A 20,863-nucleotide genomic window follows, 5' to 3' on the forward strand; every position below is an offset into this window, starting at 1 on the left:
TTGAGCACAGGGGCTCTGAAGCACCCTCTGTGTCCTCTGCCTTTACCATCCTCGAGGGCAGTTCTGGTGTTTATGCAGGCAGGTGGACTTGATGCTTGAAGGGCAGCCCCACCAGAGCATGACTCAGAATCACAAATGGCTTCAGCCACCTTTCTCGGACTTGAGTGAGTTTTCACTAGAATCACTTGGAGGTGCTCTTCTCACAAGCAGATCCCTGGCAAATCCCTCCAACACTGGCTTAAGCCTCTGGGGGTCTGTCTGGCACCATTAGAAGTCTAGAGTAGACAGACTCAAGCTGGTGCAGCAGCAAAACCCCCTCGCCGCTCCCGCCACCCAAGGACTTCGTTTCACGGTCTCTCCACTCCATAAAGCTTTACTTGGTATGCTTGTTGCCTCGAGCTTGCAATGTGGCTGCTGCTCCTTGAACAAGTCTGACACACTCTCATCTATAAAGTTTGCATTTGCTTTCTCTCTCCTGGAGTCCACTTCCTTGCATCTTTCGAGACTCTATTCCAATGTCACCTTCTTGGTAAGTGACTACTAAGGGAATGGCTACCATCCACCATCACCACCTCCATTACCACTACCATCAGCATCTAGAGCTCCCCATTTCCTTTCTCTGATTTTTGGGGTCACAAATAATGTCATCTGAACCTACAAGAGGTTTTTCTTGTTTATGTCTTTCTCCCCATCCTAGAGTTAAGCACCATGAAGACAGAGGCTTCTGTCTGCTCTGTTCACTGATGTACACCGAGCACTTGGAACAGAACTTAGAATACAAGGATAAGAGGTGCTCAGTAAATGTGGTGTATTTTTTTCAGTGAAGAATGTACTTCAGGAGGCGTGTTTGAATTCTAGGCAGGAAGAGGGAAACTGAGTGTTCAGGAAAAGCAAAAACATTTCCAGAAATCCCTAGCTGACTTCCACTTAAATCTCCTTGGCCAAAACTATGCCCTATGGGTGTCATCGCTGCACAGTCTGGGAATATGAGTATTTTCAGTTAGGTGCACTGCCCTCCTTGAACAAAGTTATTGTGTAAGTAAAGACAAGGGAAGAATGGATATTGGAAAGGCAAACTGCAGCGTCCACCAAATAGATCTATCCTAGATGTAATAAGGCAGAACCTCTGAGGGTGGCAATTTTAGTGCAAGTTATAAGAAAAACGGCCAGGAAAAAAAAAGAAAAAGATGATCCCAGAGCAAATTTTTCTTAAGCCATTCTGTGTGATGGATACACTGGTTGCGAACATCTGTTTTGTTGACTGCCCGGAGCACACTCCACCCCTACTGCTAGCCCCGCCAACATTTTTGAGGAATATATTTCTACCACCATCACCCCATATACGTGTGGTTACAGAAGTAGGACTCTTGGAGGTCACGTTCATATATCATGCTCCCATCCATCGGATCCAAACCACTGAATTGGAATCACATTCCCAGGAAGTTGGCACTGGGACTTCTAAGTCTCTCCGAATGACTGAGTCATGTAAACACAGCTGTTGGCAGATGTATTTTCTAAGTCACGGACTGGAGCAGCTGAGGAAAGATCATGCACCTCACACAGACAGAAGTGCAGTGAGATAAAGAGGGTCCTTGTGGGGTCTGAGTCCCTGGTACTAGGTTGTTCCTGAGGACGTAGTCTGTCCTTGTCCTTGGGGGTCCACAGCATGTTTCTGAGTGTCCTTATTTTGTTCAGGCCAGCTTAAGAGAATCTTTAGTCGTGGGGAAGAGTTCTAATTAACACACACTTAGCCTTAGGCAACTGAAAACAGAAAGAAGTGACTCTGTGGAGATCAGGTGCCCAGGAAGAAAAGAAACCTGGCAGTTGCCTTATCAACAACAAAGCTGTCTACAAGAGACCCCAGCCAAGGGTAAGCTTCTGCCCTTTGGCTGTTTCACTGGAATTCTGGAACCACCTAGCTCAGCCACTCAAGTGAGCCCACAGCTAATAGGAGGAATGCGTGGCTTTAAAATAGGATCTCAAGAATAAGGGTCTGGAGATTTGGTTTATTCCCACCACTCTTCCCTTTTGTCCCAGGCTTGCACTACTTGTGGAACATGTAGGGTGCCTATCAGTTCCAAGGTACAGATGGGCTAGTGAGATGAGGCACAGAATCAAATATTACAGGCTTCACAGCCTCATCACTAAGCCCACATCTTTGGCCAAGTTTCCCTATATCTTCTGTAAACTAGGGACAATAACTCCTACTTGGGAGAACTACAGGTGTATAAAGATTGGGCTTCCCAGGTGGCACTAGTGGTAAAGAACCTGCCTGTCAATGCAGGAGACATAAGAGACGCTGATTCGATCCCTGGGTCAGGAAGATTCTTTGGAGGAGGTCATGGCAATCAGCTCCAGTATTCTTGCCTGGAGAATGCCTTGGACAGATGAGCCTGGCGGGCTACAGTCCATACCCCTTGGATAGAGGAGCTTGGGGGGATACAGTCCATAGGGTCACAAAGAGTCAAACACTACTGAAGAGATTTAGCATGACAGCAAATTATCGATACCTAAAAATACCTGACAAATCCCTAAAGCAGCAGAGCCCCAGAACCCCCTTAGATCTCAGGGCTGGAGCCCAGAGTAAAGGAAGGAGGCCCCGCCAGGAAACCATCAATATCACCATTTTATATTTTTTTGCTGTGCCACGGGGCCTGTGGGATCTTAGTTCCCTGAGCAGCGATCTAACCTGGTCCCCACCACTGGACTGCCAGGTAACTCCCTGGGCTTTACATTTTTTTAGCAGCAACTACTTCTCATTTCCTTTAAGACTGCCACACTACAAGGAACTACAAGACGAACTCAGAGGGAGGAAAAGAGGCCTTGGGAAGACAGGGTGAGAGGAAACTAGTTTTTAATTATTTTAATTCGGTACCCACCATGTGCCAAGCATACGGATGTGCTTTTCCCACATTATTGCCCGTTTTAATCTCTTGGCTGATAAACAGAGAAACAGAAGGGGCAGAGCTGTGAAATGATACTGACAGCTAATGTGGACAGCATCTAGGCAGTTCTGAAATCTGCTCATAGCTCAAAACGAACTGGAAGGGGACTGCTAGCCTAGAACACGAACAGCTGCTGCCATAACTCGGGCACAGGCTTCAGCCTAGAGCCCAAGTCCTGCCCCTTTGGCCCCACTGCTCAGATGGAGCCCCTGTTATGAAGTAGCCAGTGTTCCCAGGTGCTGATCACTCCCGCTGGGCTCCAAGTACTCTTGAACCCCTCTCGGAAAAAAACCACGGAAGAGAAAGAAGGGAGACCATAAAAAAGAAATGCAGAAAGAGTCAAAGGGAAGAGAAGGCAGGCAACCAACTTTGTAACGATACTCATTCCTTTATTATCGACTGTGTTAATTTGAACAGGGCTGGGGCCTGCAGGCTGCTGGCAGCATTGAGCTGCAGGTGCATTTCAGCTTGACAGAGAGATCTCATCCTAAGCCAAGGAGACAGAGGGTAATGTTTTATATATATATTTATATATTACATATGTCCTGTATCGTCAACTGTATAGAGTGAAAAGAATGGGCCACTGCCTTGTTAATCGCTGTCCTAAATAAAGACCATAGCAATAGACATGGAAATTTGGTCCTAATCAAGGCCCTTACTTTGTCAACCAAGTGTTGGATACATCAAAAGGAAAAGAAGAGAAAGAGAGACGGAGAGACTGAGATCCAGCTACCCCGGTGGCCCTGTTCCCAGCATATCTTACACGGAGTGTAAAGTGTCCCCTGTGGAGGTAAACACACACACACACATAAACACGCGCACGCACACACACATACACAAACTGCAGGCAGGAACTCCTCCTCTGACCACACCTTGGGCCCAGCCCTCCAACTGAGGGTGCGGAAGTTGGGTACATTGTGCTATAAGACTGTGAGGGTCAAGTGAGCAGACAATGCAGTCGATGTGTCCAAGTGATGAATAAGGGTAACACATGAGGCTTCATCCACAAACAAGAAAGAGATCACTGGGAGAGGCTGCTCAATGCAGGCCTGGAGGTCCCTCTGCGCCCAGGCCACCTGGAAAATTTCTACACACCACTCCTATCCTAGCCACAGCCGAATCTCTGATCTGAATCCTGAGTCTCAAACCATCTTCTGGGCTCTGATGAAAAACGTTGTTTCCTTGAAGGACAGGAGCCAGTGGAAAATGAATGGCCCAACCACCTGGCGTCATAGTTACAGCAGCAATGACAACATCATTGAAGTAAACCAAACCACAGTTTGGTCCTCAGGGTAGAAACTGAGCTGTGTCCAAGAAGGGTTCATTTCCTGATGGAAAGAGAATAACCAGGTAGCCACTCCCCACCACCACCTCCCACACACCAGATTTCAAGCAGCCCTGTCAGCTTCATGCCTTTCCCCAGTGACTAAACTCCTCATATTCTAGTAACTGGAGACTCCATATTAGGTCGTTTTTCAGTCCCAAACTATGTGTTTTCATTCATGACTACCTCTTCATTCTTCCACCAAAATATACACTTAAAAGGTAAGTCAATGACAATTTATCTTTCTTTTTGGTAGAAATTTACCCGAGATACCCGGAGACATCTTGGGATGTCACAAAAGGAAGTGAAAGGATTTCCTTAGGGACCAATTTGCACAATGCTGAAGGGTCAGTCTTCTCAACAAAACAGTGCCCAACAAATTTGATTCAGGAACAGGGGCAATGGGCAGAGTTGGCAGGTTGTGCCTGGGTCTCCATCTCCTGTGCTCCATGAGCGGGGAGAAGCATCAGATTCCGGTGCCTTTGCTTAGCCAGAGGGAGGACACTGATCCTCCCACTAGTAGCGGGGATACAGGCAGCTGCAGGGAATGATGAGGGCTGGAAGCAGCAGCATCTCAAAGATGGAGAGTTGGCCTGATTCCTTGTCGGCCAAAGTGACTTCTCAGAGGGAATGGAAACAAATGGACGTCCCTTGATGACTGTCCACACTGTCTCCATTACTGTTCCATATCCCAGAGGTCCCGAGGAGGCAGCGACTGGTCAGTTCACAGTTCCCTTCCCTGAGTTGGGAAGGTGGGCAGTAAACAGTTCGGGAAGCCATGAGTTCTTGCCAAAGCTGAAAAGCATGGGCTGCGCAGATGGGGTCACTGGAGTCCTTGGTAAGGAGCCCGAGAAGTGGAAAGAGGCTGTTTGAAGCCCGGAAAGCGGAGAGTGGGGCTCTCCGTCCACCCGAAGCACACGGTCACCATCGGCAGGATGGATGTCTTCTGGCCTCAGCACACATCTTCTATCTCTCTAGTCCCAGAAAGCGCTCAGCAGCTGCTCACCAGCGGCACAGGAGATGGGAGATTCCGGGACAAGCCAGGTAGAAAAAAATGCACACAGGCACCTGCGTCTTCCTTTCTGGGCACAACTGACCGGAAGGAGAGTGAGGGCTGACTGGGGCAGCGGGGTGGGGTCTAAAGGCAAGAGGAGGTGGTGGCTGGGCGGTGAGCACAGCAGGGTCAGGCGAGGGCTCCTTTCCCACACGAACTGAGTTCCACGAATAAATAACATTAATTAAATAAAGGAGGCTAAGAGCCGGCAGAAGCACGCCTGCCGGGGTCCCTCCCCCAACATACGCACACGCACATGCGCCCGCACACGCACATGCGCCCACACACGCACACGCACGCACGCACGCACACCGAGCGGCAGCGAGATGAGCCAGGGTTGGCCACCCCGTCCCTGGGGGTCTGGGCGGGGGGGGGGACGGGGCAAGCCCGACGGAAGGTTGTCACTCGTGGTCGAGCACTGTCGTGGGGCGCAGAGCAGCAGCGGCGGCCAGCGAGCCGTGTGCGGTGGGAGGTGGAGGCCGCTGAGGACTCTGGCACCTGCAGGGGTGTAGATGAGGTTGGGGGGTTGGGGGGTGCAGGAAACGGAAAAAAGTGAGAACTTTTCTTTCCCTCATCCTGTCGCTGTAGGAACTCAGCCCCCACAGCCCCAATTATCAGTCTCCCTTCACGCCCTTTGGGTACAACCACAACCCTCCTCAGTGTCCACCAGCCCCCGACCTCCCCAACTGCGGTTTCCGCGCTAAGTCCATTGCCCACACTGACCATGATGATACTGACCAGGATCTGGACTTCCGGACTTTAGACGTGGAAGGTCTTTCCAGAAAGCTGTCCAACCGCATCAGCCTCTCCATGTGTAGTGCACGGGGGTCTTGGTCTTGGTCATGAGAGAATTCCATCTCAAACACCGCTGGCGGGGACACATCCAGCTCCAGAAACATGATGTTCTCAGCCTGTGGCGGGAATATCAGGCCAGAGGTGAGCCCTGGGCCTTATGGCCAGCCTCTTCTGGGCACTCGGGGAGATAATGGGAGTAGCAAGGGTGATGAGGCAGATAGAGGAAGCAGCCGTTGCAGGCATCCACCCACCCTTTCTATTTCCCAGCTTCTTACCCTGTACCTGGGGTGGGACCCCATTGCCATGGCAACCCGAGCATACTGGCTGATCGGTCTCTTGTAGCCCACTGCAGACGTTGGCCGCTTCTTCATTTGGCTGCTATTGCTGTAGGGAAGAGGCTATATTTTAAATCAATTTCCTCTGAACACATAGGGAGAATGATATCATGAAGGATTACGTATCATTCAGGTAGTCAGGAGGCTGCACAGACTGCGAGTTCTGGAATTTGCTTCTCTTTGCTCTAATACAATCTGACAACTCAAAAGAGTAATAACACAAGAAGACATTTCTTCACTTTTGTTGCTTCCATTTTTTTCCACAGTGAAAAGGTCTGACTGAAGACTGGAATGAAGAAAGGCAATCCAATCTTATTTTAGCTGTCAGACTCACAGACTGGCTTCACATACTACAATAAACCATTAATTAGTGGTTCTGCTTTTCATTTTCTTTCATAGGTTTTAATATAATAAAATGATTAGAAACTCAGGCTCGAAATGCAAGAGCTCCAAAATAGCCAAAACAGTCTTGAAAAAGAACAAAGGGAGAAGAGTCACATTTTTTCAGTCTCAAAACTTATTGGTGGTGGCTTAGTTGCTAAGTTGTGTCCCTCTTTTGCAACCCCATGGACTGTAGCCCACCAGGCTCCTCTGTCCATGGGATTCTCCAGGCAAGAATACTGGAGTGGGCTGTCATTTCCTCCTCCAGGGGATCTTCCTGACCCAGGGATCGAACCCGGGTCTCCTGCATTGCAGGCAGATTCTTTACCAACTGAGCTATAAGGGAAGCCCCTCAAAACTTATTACAACATTGTAATTCAACTATACATTAATAAAAAAATAAAAAATTACAAAGTTACAGTAATGAAGGCTGTGTGATACTGGCATAAGACATAAGGATCAATGGAACAGAATTAAGAATCTAGAAATAAACCCTTATATTTATTACAAGCAACTGATTCTCTGTAAGGGGACCAAGACTATTCAATGGGGCATGAATAGGCTCTTCAGCAAATGGCACAGATACAGTTGGATAGCCACACACATAAAAAAACGAAGTTGGATTCTTCCCTTGTACCATACATAAAAAACTAACTTAAAAATTAATCATAGACTTCAATGTAAGTGCTAAACCTATAAGACTCTTAGGTAAAACAAAGGAGTAAATCTTCATAACCTTATAAAATGGGAGAAATTATCTGCAAATCATCCATGCAATATATGAGTTGTATTTCAGTTCAGTTCAGTTCAGTCGCTCAGTCGTGTCTGACTCCTTGCAACCCCATGAATTGCAGCACGCCAGGCCTCCCTGTCCATCACCAACTCCCGGAGTTCACCCAAACTCAGATCCATTGAGTCGATGATGCCATCCAGCCATCTCATCCTCTGTCGTCCCCTTCTCCTCCTGCCTCCAATCCCTCCCAGCATCAGAGTCTTTTCCAATGAGTCAACTCTTCTCATGAGGTGGCCAAAGTACTGGAGTTTCAGCTTTAGCATCAGTCCTTCCAAAGAACACCAAGGACTGATCTCCTTTAGAATGGACTGGTTGGATCTCCTTGCAGTCCAAGGGACTCTCAGGAGTCTTCTCCAACACTACACTTCAAAAGTATCAATTCTTTGGCGCTCAGCTTTCTTCACAGTCCAACTCTCACATCCATACATGACCACTGGAAAAACCATAGCCTTGACTAGACGGACCTTTGTGGGCAAACTAATGTTTCTGCTTTTGAATATGCTATCCAGGTTGGTCATAACTTTCCTTCCAAGGAGTAAGCGTCTTTTAATTTCATGGCTGCAATCACCATCTGCAGTGATTTTGGAGCCCCAAAAAATAAAGTCTGACACTGTTTCCACTGTTTCCCCATCTATTTCCCATAAAGTGATGGGACCAGATGCCATGATCTTCATTTTCTGAATGTTGAGCTTTAAGCCAACTTTTTCACTCTCCTCTTTCACTTTCATCAAGAGGCTTTTTAGTTCCTCTTCACTTTCTGCCATAACGGTGGTGTCATCTGCATATCTGAGGTTATTAATATTTCTCCTGGCAATCTTGATTCCAGCTTGTGCTTCTTCCAGCCCAGTGTTTCTCATGTACTCTGCATAGAAGTTAAATAAGCATGGTGACAATATACAGCCTTGACGTACTCCTTTTCCTATTTGGAACCAGTCTGTTGTTCCATGTCCAGTTCTAACTGTTGCTTCCTGACCTGCATACAGGTTTCTCAAGAGGCAAGTCAGGTGGCCTGGTATTCCTATCTCTTTCAGAATTTTCCAGTTTATTGTGATCCACACAGTCAAAGGCTTTGGCATAGTCAATAAAGCAGAAATAGATGTTTTTCAAGGATTCTCTTGCTTTTTCCATGATCCAGCGGATGTTGGAAATTTGATCTCTGGTTCCTCTGCCTTTTCTAAATCCAGCTTGAACATCTGGAAGTTCATGGTTCACGTATTGCTGAAGCCTGGCTTGGAGAATTTTGAGCATTACTTTACTAGCGTGTGAGATGAGTGCAGTTGTGTGGTAGTTTGAACACTCTTTGGCATTGCCTTTCTTTGGGATTGGAATGAAAACTGACCTTTTCCAGTCCTGTGGCCACTGCTGAGTTTTCCAAATTTGCTGGCATATTGAGTGCAGCACTTTCACAGCATCATCTTTCAGGATTTGAAATAGCTCAACTGGAATTCCATCACCTCCACTAGCTTTGTTTGTAGTGATGCTTTCTAAGGCCCACTTGACTTCATATTCCAGGATGTCTGGCTCTAGATGAGTGATCACACCATCGTGATTATCTGGGTCATGAAGATTTTTGTACAGTTCTTCTGTGTATTCTTGCCACCTCTTCTTAATATCTTCTGCTTCTGTTAGGTTCATACTATTTCTGTCCTTTATTGAGCCCATCTTTGCATGAAATGTTCCCTTGGTATCTCTAATTTTCTTGAAGAGATTGCTAGTCTTTCCCATTCTGTTGTTTTCCTCTATTTCTTTGCATTGATCGCTGAGGAAGGCTTTCTTATCTCTCCTTGCTATTCTGAGTTGTATTTAGAATCTGTAAATAACTCTTATAGATCAACAATAAAAAGACAAATAATCCAGTTTAAAACTGGACAAAGGATTTGGATAGCCATTTCTCCAAAGAAAATATATAATGGCCAGTAAGCACATGAAAAGATGCTCAACACTATTAGTTATTATGAAGATGCAAATCAAACCCACAGTGAGATACCACTTCATGATATCTCATTGACTACTAGGATAACTATAATCCTGGAAGATAGATAATAACACATGTTGGCGAAGACACAGAGAAATTGGACCCTCCAGGCATTGTTGGTGGGAATATAACATGACGCAGCCTCTTTGCAAACAGTATAGCGGTTCTTCAAAAAGTTAAACATGGAGTTACCATATGACCTGGTACTTCCATTACTAGAGATACATAGTCAAGAAAACTGAAAACATATGCCCTACAAAAACTCGTACATGAATGTTCAAAGAAGAATTATTCATAATAGCCAAAAAGTAGAAATAAGCCAAATGACTATTCATTTATGGAAAATAAACACAATGTGGAATATCATAGAATGGAATATTATTCAGCAACAAAAAGGAATGAAGGACTGATGCATGCTACAACGTAGAAGAACCTTGAAAACATTTTGCCAAGTGAAAGATACTAGATATAAAAGACCACATGTTGTATGATTCCATCTATATGAACTATCTGGAATAGGCAAGTCCATAGGGACAGAAAGTGGATAGACTGGTGGTTTTCTAGGGATGGGGACACTAGGGAGCAAATGGGTTTAAGGTTTCTTTTTGGAGTGATGAAAATGTTCTGGAATTCGACAGTGGTGTTGTTATATAACTGTGAATATACTAAAATCCACTGAATAATATACTTTAAAATGGTGAACTTTATGTATAGTTTACATCTCAATAAAGCTATTACTTATAAAACAAAACTCAGGCTTTGCTTTTAAAACATGCATATTCTTTGACCCAAATTCCCATTCCTAGGAATTTCCCTATGGAAATAATCAGAGATGGGGTCAAAAATTTGGGATGTTTGCTCCAATATTATTTACAAGTACAAACAATTAGAAACAAACCAAATGTGCACCAGAATGGACAAGTTAAATTATTCAGTCATGTGAAGGAATATTATGCAGTCATACTGTTTTTGGCTTTATGTAGCCATGAAAAGATTTCTATAACATATTAAGTAAAAAAGCAAATAAAAAGATGAAATTTGTTTTGATTTTAAAGAAGTGTGTATACATGTGTGGATGCTTAGAAAGAAGTTTGGATATTCAACGAAATGTTAATAGTAATTGTCTTTGGATGGTTTTACAATTTTTAAAATGTATAAGTTTATATCTAATAAGTTATTTCAAATACTCAGAAAAGCACAGAAAATAATATACATCTGTTTACCTACCATCCAGTTTTGCTAAATCTTAACATTTTGTTATACTTAACACCAAATCTTTTTTGAGAAGTAAAATATAGGCACAGTTTTTAAGACTTTCCTTCTCCAGAATTAATCCCTGTCTTGAATTTGGTGATTATTAATGTCAGGCATGTTTTAATATTTATATATGTATATATTCATAAACAATATATATAGTATTGTATGCCTATTTCTATATTTTGTACTGTATAGTACAGATACATTTTTTGTGTGCCCAAATATGTCTTTTATATTTATCCATGCTGCTCTAGATTAGATGATTACAATTTAATTATACTGATTATCTTAAGGTTTCAATACAGCATTTTATGTTTTTTATATGTTCTCTTATTGATGGACATCTAGGTCAATTCCTTTTTCTCTCTCCCTTTCTATTTAACACAGTGCTGTTGTAAAGACTTCTGTATGTATGGGTATCTTTAAGTATATATTCAACAGTTTCTTTGGGGTATATACCCAGGAATGTAATGGTTCCAACGTGCATCTTCAGTTTTACTAGATATTGCCCAAGTGGCTATATACCTACAAGAAAGTTCCCATTGCTTTATATTCTGGCCAACTCACAGTATGTTAGACTTTTTATACTCTCAGCAACTTAATGAGCGTGAGGTATTTGATTATTCAAAACAAATAAAAATAGGAAAGAAAACAAGACAGTTATTTCCACTAAAAAATTAACAGGGTTTAGAGTCAGGCAGATCCAAGTTTGAATGTTGGCTCTACCCCTTAGGCTTTGTTACCTTGGGAAGCAGCTTATTATCCCTGAGCTTCAGATATCTCACCATCCTACAGAACTGCTACGATTTAACAAGACAAGCGCGTAGCACAATACACCGCAAGGGCTCAATACGTGGCAGCTGTGATGATTATTTATTCTCAGCTCCACTTGCTAATTTCAAACAGGGATATGAACAAGCAATGAAAAAAGCCAAAAGGCAGACAGAAGATAGAAGAGAAGAAAAAACAGGCTGAGTAACTCAGAGATAGGACATTCTGTCCTTGACTAGGAGAACAAGCCGTGCAGGACCTGACAGAACAATGCCAGCCTTCTGCCACAGCAAGTAGTGAAAAACCACAGTCTCAGGTTTTATCTTAAAGAATGCTGGATTCCACTTGGGGTTCCCACCAACCCCTCTTCATAGATGAAAAGGAAGGAAGGAGGAAGCTGTAGAAGCCCCAGCTTGCTCTGCTGCTGTGGACCCTCTGAGAGGTGGGGAGGCGGCTTTTGGCGGAGAGGAGCAGGGAAATCAGTAAAATAATAGCTTATCATTTATAAGGTGCATCTCTGCATCTCATTAAAACTTTACAACTTCCTGAGGTTCAGATGGGACAGAAAAGGAGACTGAGGCTCAGAATAGTGAAATGCCTTGTGCGCCCAAGGTCATACAACTAGAAAGAGACTGGGAACTGAACTTTCCCAAATGCTCCTTTTAGAGTCCATGCTGTCTTTCAGGAGCACACACACAACTGTCTGGGCCTCAGCGTGCCTCGAAGGCTGCAGGCTCTGGGAACGGGACAAGCGAATAGGGCTGGATGAGCAGAGCCGTGGCTCAGTGTGAATTGGCAGCCTGACCCAATAAAGATGCCAGGGCTATTCTGGGTGGCAGGAGGGAAGAAGGGGGTGGGGGAGGGGAGTCTGTAATTGGGACACCAAACTTCCATCTCCTCTCTCTCTGCCCCAGGCCTACTTTCCATGATTGATCCCTCTGTAGTAAGCAGGCTATGGCTGACAGCCCAGAATGGAGGCCTGGCTCTGGAGTATCCACCCCTCCCGAAAGAAAGCCACAGCAGTTATCCTGTGCTTAGCAGATCCTCAGAGTTCTCTTAGGACCCTCTCTCCACATAACTTCTATCACAAGATTATATATATTCTCCCCTTAATATTAAAAATATCAGCCCCATCTCAGAGGCTGATCCCAATCTCATTGCCAGCTGTCTGCTTACCATACCTTTCTTCTATTCTGAAAACCAGCAGCCAACATCACAGGATGTGTTTTCTCATTCCATGTCCTTTACAAGCACCCACCACCGCAAATCTGACTTTTCTCCATGATCGATCAGGTGCCCCCGTCCCTGTAGGTCAGCTGTCCACCTTGCAGCATCCCTTGGCTCATCTGAACTGCCCCACCCCCTTCCCATGCCCCCTCCGCATGGCTCACCGCCTGCCTGGGAAGGCAAAAACTTCTTGTTTCAGACTCTTTTTCAGTTTTCACAGGCCTGGGAATAAATCTAGGGACTCAACCCAGAGCTGAGAATGTTCTGACTGAGGTAAACTTTGCCTCTGTAACAAATCCAGCTTAACCTTCTATCCTTATTCTGTTTAGAGCAAGGAATGCTCTCTCTAAACTTGGAGGCAGACTGATTTAAAAATCAAAATCTAAAACAAAAGCAACAAGTCAAACTGTCCTTCTATGGCACTTGTAAGGGATGATGACAAACTGATTTCTCTGGAGTCCCCAAAATTATCATGTTGGCTTATTGGTATGACAGCAACCATTGATGGACCATCTCCTCTGTGCGAGGTAGTGGCCTAGAACAGGCCCCCACCTCCCCAACACACACAGACACGTGCGTGTTATTTCATTTCAATCTTGACAGTCCTGCAGGGATTTTTGTTTCATCATCCTGACTTTGCAGGTGAAGAAACTTGGGTTCAGAGAAGTTAAGAAACCTTCTCAAGGCAGAGCAGGGACCAGAATTCCAAATGTTCTACATCCCAAATCCAGCCTCTTTCTACTGCACCATGACGCTCTGAAAAGAATCTAGAGTGGCCAGGAATGCAAAGAGCAAAGGGCTAAAGTTACAAATAGAATTTTTGAACTGCAAAACATGGGCTATAGATACTGCCAAATATACAACCCTTAGAAGACAGTTGTGTATAAATACAATTAAAAATAAAGTCTATTATGAGAAGCCAAACATAAAAGGTCCTACTTGTAAAACTGTGATGGTTGAAGGTAGCTGCCAATATTTTCTCTTCAAAGTAACTTTAACCAAAATTATTTGCGATTGTGGAACAGACCTCCCTGAAGTTACTGTTTATCAGCGAGAGACAGTAGAGAAAAGAAAAGGGACAGACTTCCAAAATAAGTTGATAGGAGTGTGTTTCAAGGGCTCCCCAACAATAACTCCTTGTTTTAGAAAGAAGTGCAGGGAAGAGTGTGGGGGTAGATGCCTGCAGCTAGAGGAGGAGAGGAAATGTTTCTTCCAGCAAAAGCTTTCTAGAGGGACAGCATGACTTTAGGTAATTTCTTTCCAACAAGGCTTTTGTCCTCTCATTTTGAGTAGCCTTCAGTGTCTCATCCCCAGAACACCACAGGCCAAAGTGAAGCAGAATACTCCACAGGTGAATTGAGCAAACGGGACAATGCCTTCATTCGTTAAATATATTTGGGGACAGAAGAGGTTTTCAGCCCTGATCAAGTTATATTGCAAACAGTGGGACCCAGTCCTCCCAGAGAGGCAGCTTGTTCCACAGTCTCAGGCCCCAGAGCTCCCAGAAATGGGGGAAGCTGCATCCAAGGCCCTCCCCTCTCTGGCTGTGAAAGGAGGGGCTTGGGGCACAGATCCAGGCCAGTGACTCTGACACGGGGATGCTATGCTGGGGTGCTCTGTGCTGACTCATTATCTCATCTGGAAATTCCAATTAGGAGGAAAGTGTTTTTACTTTAACCACCAACTGCTATGGAAAAAAAATTGCTTTCATAAAAATCTTCCTAGATCTGTTACTACTTCTCTGTTGTATTTTTGTGGTTTTTTAAAAAGTTCTGAGATAAATATTATTTATTGCAGTTATCAGACAACGGACAGGTGACATTAAAAAAGAAAATAATTTTTGGAGGAGTAATTCAGAATAGCATGTAGTTGACTACCTGGTATTTATTAACAAGTTTTTTTGAAGTTATTTATTTATTGGAATTTTTTCTTAAAGAAATCTATAATACCTGTTTATATCAACTGTATTTAAGTACAGTGGAGAACACTGGGATGTCACAATTACCTTAATACTTTTTACCCTTACCCAGATTATTTTCTACACAAAATAAATATTCTGCATTCCGAAGAGGGACATACAGATTCTGTATGAAATAGCATGGTTAAGTTGTGAATATACTTAACCGTAACTTTGAAAAAGCTTGTGAAAGTATTTATATGTTTACAATTTTAATATAAAATTTTATGGGAACACAGTCCTTTTGGGATCCAGTCAGAAAGCTGCTAATGGAGACATACAAATGTGGGCTGGTGAACAACTGTATACAGATTTAAGCCAACAGGGTATGTACACTGGTTCTTCCCAAAAAGTTATGGAAATGAAAACACTACAGAGTAAGCTAAAGCAAGCAGCTTTTGAGGAATGAGCCAAATTTTTAGGCTTTCCAATAACAAAGAAAACACAGAATCTTTCTCTCTTTGCCTTACTAGGCTGCTGCTGCTGCTGCTAAGTCACCTCAGTCGTGTCCAACTCTGTGCGACCCCATAGACAGCAGCCCACCAGGCTCCTCTGTCCCTGGGATTCTCCAGGCAAGAATACTGGAGTGGGTTGCCATGTCCTTCTCCAGGTGCCTTACTAGGCAGGAGAGGGAATAAATCAACAGTAAGCAAAGATACCAAGTAGAGGACTTCTATTTTATAAGCTGTTACTGGTATCTACTCTAAATATTATTTAACATGTGCTATTTTAAGATAGCTGTTTTAATTTTTTTAAGTCTGTGTATGGTTTTTCAGTGTATGCACACCACTTTATTTTTGCAAAAAGAGAAGTTATTTTAAAAGTTAAAAAAATTTTAAAGTTATTTGAGTAAAAGGAAGAAAGCAAACTTAAAAAAGCAGCAGAATAAAGAATGGAAATTCATACACATTAAGCAGAAAGTGTATTTTAGCTTCAGGCAAAGTACCACCATGCTTTGAAGTCTGAATTATGTGCTTAGGCAGTCAAGTAAAAATTGCAGGGACAATGTTTTGAGAAACAAATAAACTCCTCTGAAGCATGAAATTTTCAAAACTCAAATCAAGATCCCTTTTCAGTTCCAGATTAAAGGAAGAGGCATGATTAAATGCAATGCACCATCACAGGTGGGCTGGTGTGGGTGGGGAAGAATTGCCTTAATGGATATTATTGAGCTAACTGGCTAAAATTGAATATTGTTTGTTGTGTATTCGTCTGGTGTCAATACAGAATTTCCTGAATCTGATCACTGTACTGTGGTTATGTAAGAGAATGTCCTCGTTCTTAGGAAATATGGGTAAAAGGTTGACTGTCTGCAACTTAATCTCAAATTGTTGGGGGCAGGGGATTAATCAAGCAAGATGTGGCAAGATGCTAACAACTGGGGAATTTTGGTGAAAAGCACACGGGAATTCTTTGTATTATTCTTGATTTTCAAAATTAAAAATTCAAATATAAATCAACTATACTCCAATAAAAAATTTTAAAATAAAGTTAGCCAGTAAGAAAAAAAAAAAAAAAACACAACATACCTTTTCAGAGCTTCTCTCATCCATCTCTATCTAATGTAAAGAAATTCTTCTACCTACAAACTTTCACCTTAAGAACTTTGTAAGCACAAAATAACCTTACAAAACCTCACCAGCATCTTCCTCCAGTAGGTGGCAATGAAACAGTAGTTTCTGAACCTAGCTTCCCAGTAGAATCAGCTGGAGGCTTTGAAAAAAACAATTAAAAAAACAAAAGTCCTGGGATCCACCCATACAACCCCTTAAATCAGATTATCTGGAGCCCAGCTCAGAGGTGATTCTAGATGCAGCCAGGGTGGAAAACATCTGCAATAAATGATATACTATTACAGGTCTCTACTTAGACTGGAAAGGTGGATTTTAACTCCAAACTGACCCCATTGAAAAGTCCTTTACTCATGAACTGGCTGCTTACCAACTTACACATGGGGTATGTATGTCAAGATTGGTTCTTCCCAAAGAGTAATGGAAATGCAAACACTGCAGAGTAAGCTAAAGCAAGCAGCTTTTGAGGAATGAGCCAAATTTTTAGGCTTCCCAATGACAAAGAAAACACTGAATCTTTCTCTTTGCCTTACTAGGCTAGGAGATGGAATAATTCAACAGTAAGCAAAGATACTGATTGCAGGACTTGGGCAGGATCAGCCCTTCAGAAAGTAGGCAAATCAAGTAGGCAATCTGATGCTCCAGTGAGGAGTTACGGATCTCTAAAATTAGCTTCCCACTCCAGCTTTGGGGAGACTCTTGCCCTAACTTGGTATTAATATTCCTAGGATAGATAAAGAATTGCCGGGGAAGTGCACTGGTGTCCTGCCTCCGGAGCACCTCTGTACCCAGATTTTCAACGAAGGGGCAGTGGTTCGGCTGGGTGAGGCAGTCACTCGCTGGGTGTGCCTGTCCAGTCTTGTTCTTCAGGGCCACCAGCAGAGGGAGCTGCACACCCAGCCAATGGATGCAAACTAAGAGCTAGGACGTAGAAACAGGTGGAAATGCTGAATCACCCCGCTGAGTAAGGCTACAAAGACCTCACCTGTCTGTCCTTTCTTGATCCGGTTCCTTTTCTGTATTCCTCACTGGACTGTGAGCTCTGACTGTGTCTTATTGACCTTCTGTCTGCAGAGTCTCCCACAGTGTCTGACACACAGTAAGTGCTTGGCAATATTATCTATTGATGTTGTTTTGGGCATCTGACAAACGAATATTCACCAGACTGGCCACATGTTAGCCAGCTAGTATTCTCTGGACCAACGAGACACTGTATTTAACGTTCCTTCCTTCATGGAGATCCCTGTATTTGGTCCTGAAAAAACCCATCCTCCATCTCCCCTAAGTGCCTGGCCACCCCTAATCAGGGGTGAGCTTGAGAGTCCCTAGGCCCAGACAGTGGGATGGGAGACTCACGCTCCACTAGGAACAAGGGGCTGGAACTTCCACTGCTCCTCCTCGCAGTCTAGGAAAAGCCGGTTCATGATCTTGTTCTTCTCCTCTGGGGGGATGAAGTTCTCGATGATCAGGTACCTGGGAGCAGGAATGAGGTAGAGATGGGGGTTTGGGGAGTGAGACCACGCAGTGTAGGTGAAGGTTGCAAGAGAAGAGACAAGCAAGATACAAAGAGGCAGAGGGAACAGAGAAAATGGAAAAACCAAAAAGTCGGGGGGAGGGGGTCCCTAGAGAAACAATGGAGCCTGGAAATCACAGTTTCTCAAGCAAAGATTATAGACTCAGGGCCTTAGGAGTTACTTCTGGGCAACACCCAGCATGCACTTTACAAGGTTCATCTAATGCAGGCAGAGGACAGAAAGGAGAAAACAGGAGGTAGAAGATACTCCAATGGGTCCCTCCCCCTTTCATTCCTTCCATTCCTATGGGTCATGGACATGGGTGAGGAGACAGAACTGAAGCCTTCAGGAAAGAGAGGAGCCTGTCAGGGAGAGGCCCGGAGCCTGAGAGATGGCTGTGCGGGCCCCCGCTGGGAAGAGAAGGGGCCCTACTTGAGCTTGAGTTCCCGGGTCTGCTCATTCTGCGCCTCCTCCAGGTCCTGCCGCACGCGGATGTACTCGTCGTGCTGGTCCTGGATCTCCGCCTTCACCGCCTGCAGCTTGGCGTAGAGCTGGCGAGGGAAGGTGCAGCTCAGAGGCAGTACGGAGTGGCACCCAACGAGGCTCGACTCCCCCAGCCTGCAGGCTCAGGGTCCATCAGCTCAGTCCAGGATGAGGCCAGGGTCCCCGTGTGAATGTCCCTCCATCCATCAGGTCGGGCTATTTTAAGGGCTGCCTCGTCCCTCCTACACCGCTCACTCTCAGCTGCTGTCCACATCGTACAATGCTCAAGTTTGATGGGACCTGGGGAATCTTCCGGTCCAACACCCTCTTTTTATAGATAGGAAACTCAGGCACAGGTTTGCTCAAGGTCACACACAAGGTGCAGAAGAGCCTGAATCAGGACCTGAGTATCAGGACTACTGGTCCAGGGTTCAGGGGAGCCTCAGCCAGTTTGCAAGGTGGCCTATCCCACTCCAGCCTCTCCAGCGGCTCTCAAAAGGAGGGGTGTGGGGAGGGCAACCCCGACCCCACTGTCTGTCCCATTCCTAACACACCGTGAGGTATGGAAACTGGAAACTGCCGCTGGAGCTGGGCCTCTGCCGGGCCTGCTCTGGAGCAGCCACCTCAGCAATGTAAGGGCTTTCCAGGCTCTTCCAGAATCCAGGCTGGAATCTGTGGCTTCCTGCCTTAGGCCCTCAGCTCATGCGCCTGCCATTCCCTGGCCATGGACCTCACAGGGGCCTGGTGGCCAATACTCTCATCTCTGGAGGGCCTTGTGCTTCCTCTCTGAGCTCTCCCAGGCTCAAGTCTCCACTCCCCTGGCCTGCTCAGTGCCTGACTATCCAAACAGTGACTCACTGGTGACACTGCAGGACAGGGGCAAGTGACCCAGGACGAGGGCAGCAAACCTGCAGAGCGGAAGTGAAAGCATTCCCAGCCTCTCAGGCCCCTCTTGAAGCAAGAGAAAAGGTTCTATTCCACCCAGACCCCTGCATCCCCTGGCTCCTCACCTCAGCACCCAGGCAACGTAACTCAAGGGGTCAGCGGTCAAGCAAAGTGGGGAGGGGTCGCTAAAGCACAACCTGCCTTAGGCAGGTGACTGCCAGGCCCTCACACACACCCAGACCCAGGGTCCTGCTGTGCCAACTTACCTTCTTGAGTTTCTTGGTTTTGACCTCCACCTCCTGCTGCAGGGACGTGTAGGTGCCCCGGAGCTCCATGGTCTCCTCGTCCCGGAGCATCATCTCTTGCTGCATTTCCCGCTCACGGCGTTTCTAGGTCGGGGCAGGGGACAGGGCTCAGAGGAGCAGCACATACCGGCAAGACCCAAGGGAGCTCTGCCTGTCATGGAACCTGGCTCCGTCGTGGCCACAGGAGCCAGGAGGACACAGAGAGGTTCTCACAGCCCAGGTCCATCGCTCCCACCCCATCCTCAGTGGAGGCCTCTCTGGACCTTCTTCCCAGCTCACAGGGCCATGCTTTTGCAGGCACTGCCCCACGTGGAAGGAGACCCCGCCCCTAACCGCTGGGGCTTCCAGGGCCGTCAACCACATCCACTGATGCCCAGGTATTGGCTTTTCAGCTGTCTCAGCCTCTCCTGTGTAGTATCACAGCTGATGGGTAAGACCAACAAACTGTGGTTCTTGATGCTTTCGGAAACAGTTGGTGAAGAACTCACACCTTTGTGGGAGGTTTGGGAATTAGGATCGGGTGCCCTGTAGAAGCTGACATCATGGAGAGCCAGCACCTGGGCGGGTGGACCCATAGGATGCACAGAGTTAGGTTTTCAGCCCTGTAATTCCAGGGACCCTGAGTTCATGATGACTCACTGCCTTCAGCCCCCCAGACCTAACCTCAAGGCCATGCACCACCCCCCAGGGACCTGAAGCCCCCAGCCCCACCTGCTCGGCAATCTCCTGCCTCTTTAGTTCGAGCATCTTCTGCTGCTCATTGGTGTGATCCATGATGTTCCTGCCCCCGATGAGCAGCTTGCTCTCCATGGCCTGGGGACACAGAGGGGTAAAGAGATGGGTTTTCAAAGGGCCAGAGCAGCCCCAGCTTGAGAGGTTTGGCTTCCCTGCCCTTCAGGGCGAGAACAGAAGATATGTCCCAGATGGGGGCTCATGACCCTCACCAAGAAGGAAGTTTTCCCCTCTAGCCTCGTGGGCCCCAGCACAAGGCTCCCACTGTAAGCAAGACCATTAGGTGAGACAAGGCAGGGAAGCCCTCAGAGAATACAGGGCACCTGATCTGTTTGCTTTGGATACGGATGGAAGGCTGGTTCATCATGCCCGGGGAAGGGAATGCGGGCGGCAATCTAATCCTGGCAACCAGGACCAGCTGGTGTTCAGGAGGCAGGGAGATGCAGGATACAGTCTCTGAGCAGCCTGGCCCTTTAGCTAACTGGCTCCTGACTCAGGAAGGGGGCTTTCATTCAGGCAGCAGGAAAGGGTCTGCTCTTCAGCTGGAAAACAGAAGAAA

At 45.7% G+C, this 20,863-nt stretch overlaps 1 protein-coding gene across 1 annotated transcript in view; it reads right to left on the minus strand.

The window, feature by feature from the left end:
• Positions 1–3,313: 3,313 nt before the first annotated feature.
• Positions 3,314–20,863, minus strand: part of KIF3C (kinesin family member 3C) — a 36,163-nt gene continuing 18,613 nt past the window's right edge. Inside the window, exons 2-8 of the mRNA XM_069580262.1 lie at positions 20,284–20,385; positions 19,534–19,656; positions 18,332–18,450; positions 17,742–17,858; positions 6,394–6,502; positions 6,062–6,234; positions 3,314–5,821 (exon numbers count right to left, since the gene is read on the minus strand). Of these exons, the coding sequence (XP_069436363.1) occupies positions 5,725–5,821; positions 6,062–6,234; positions 6,394–6,502; positions 17,742–17,858; positions 18,332–18,450; positions 19,534–19,656; positions 20,284–20,385 (840 nt within the window). The 3' untranslated portion in view covers positions 3,314–5,724. The remainder of the gene's footprint in view (positions 5,822–6,061; positions 6,235–6,393; positions 6,503–17,741; positions 17,859–18,331; positions 18,451–19,533; positions 19,657–20,283; positions 20,386–20,863) is intronic.

This window comes from Ovis canadensis, chromosome 3 (assembly GCF_042477335.2).
Source record: "Ovis canadensis isolate MfBH-ARS-UI-01 breed Bighorn chromosome 3, ARS-UI_OviCan_v2, whole genome shotgun sequence".
Lineage (NCBI taxonomy): Eukaryota > Metazoa > Chordata > Mammalia > Artiodactyla > Bovidae > Ovis > Ovis canadensis.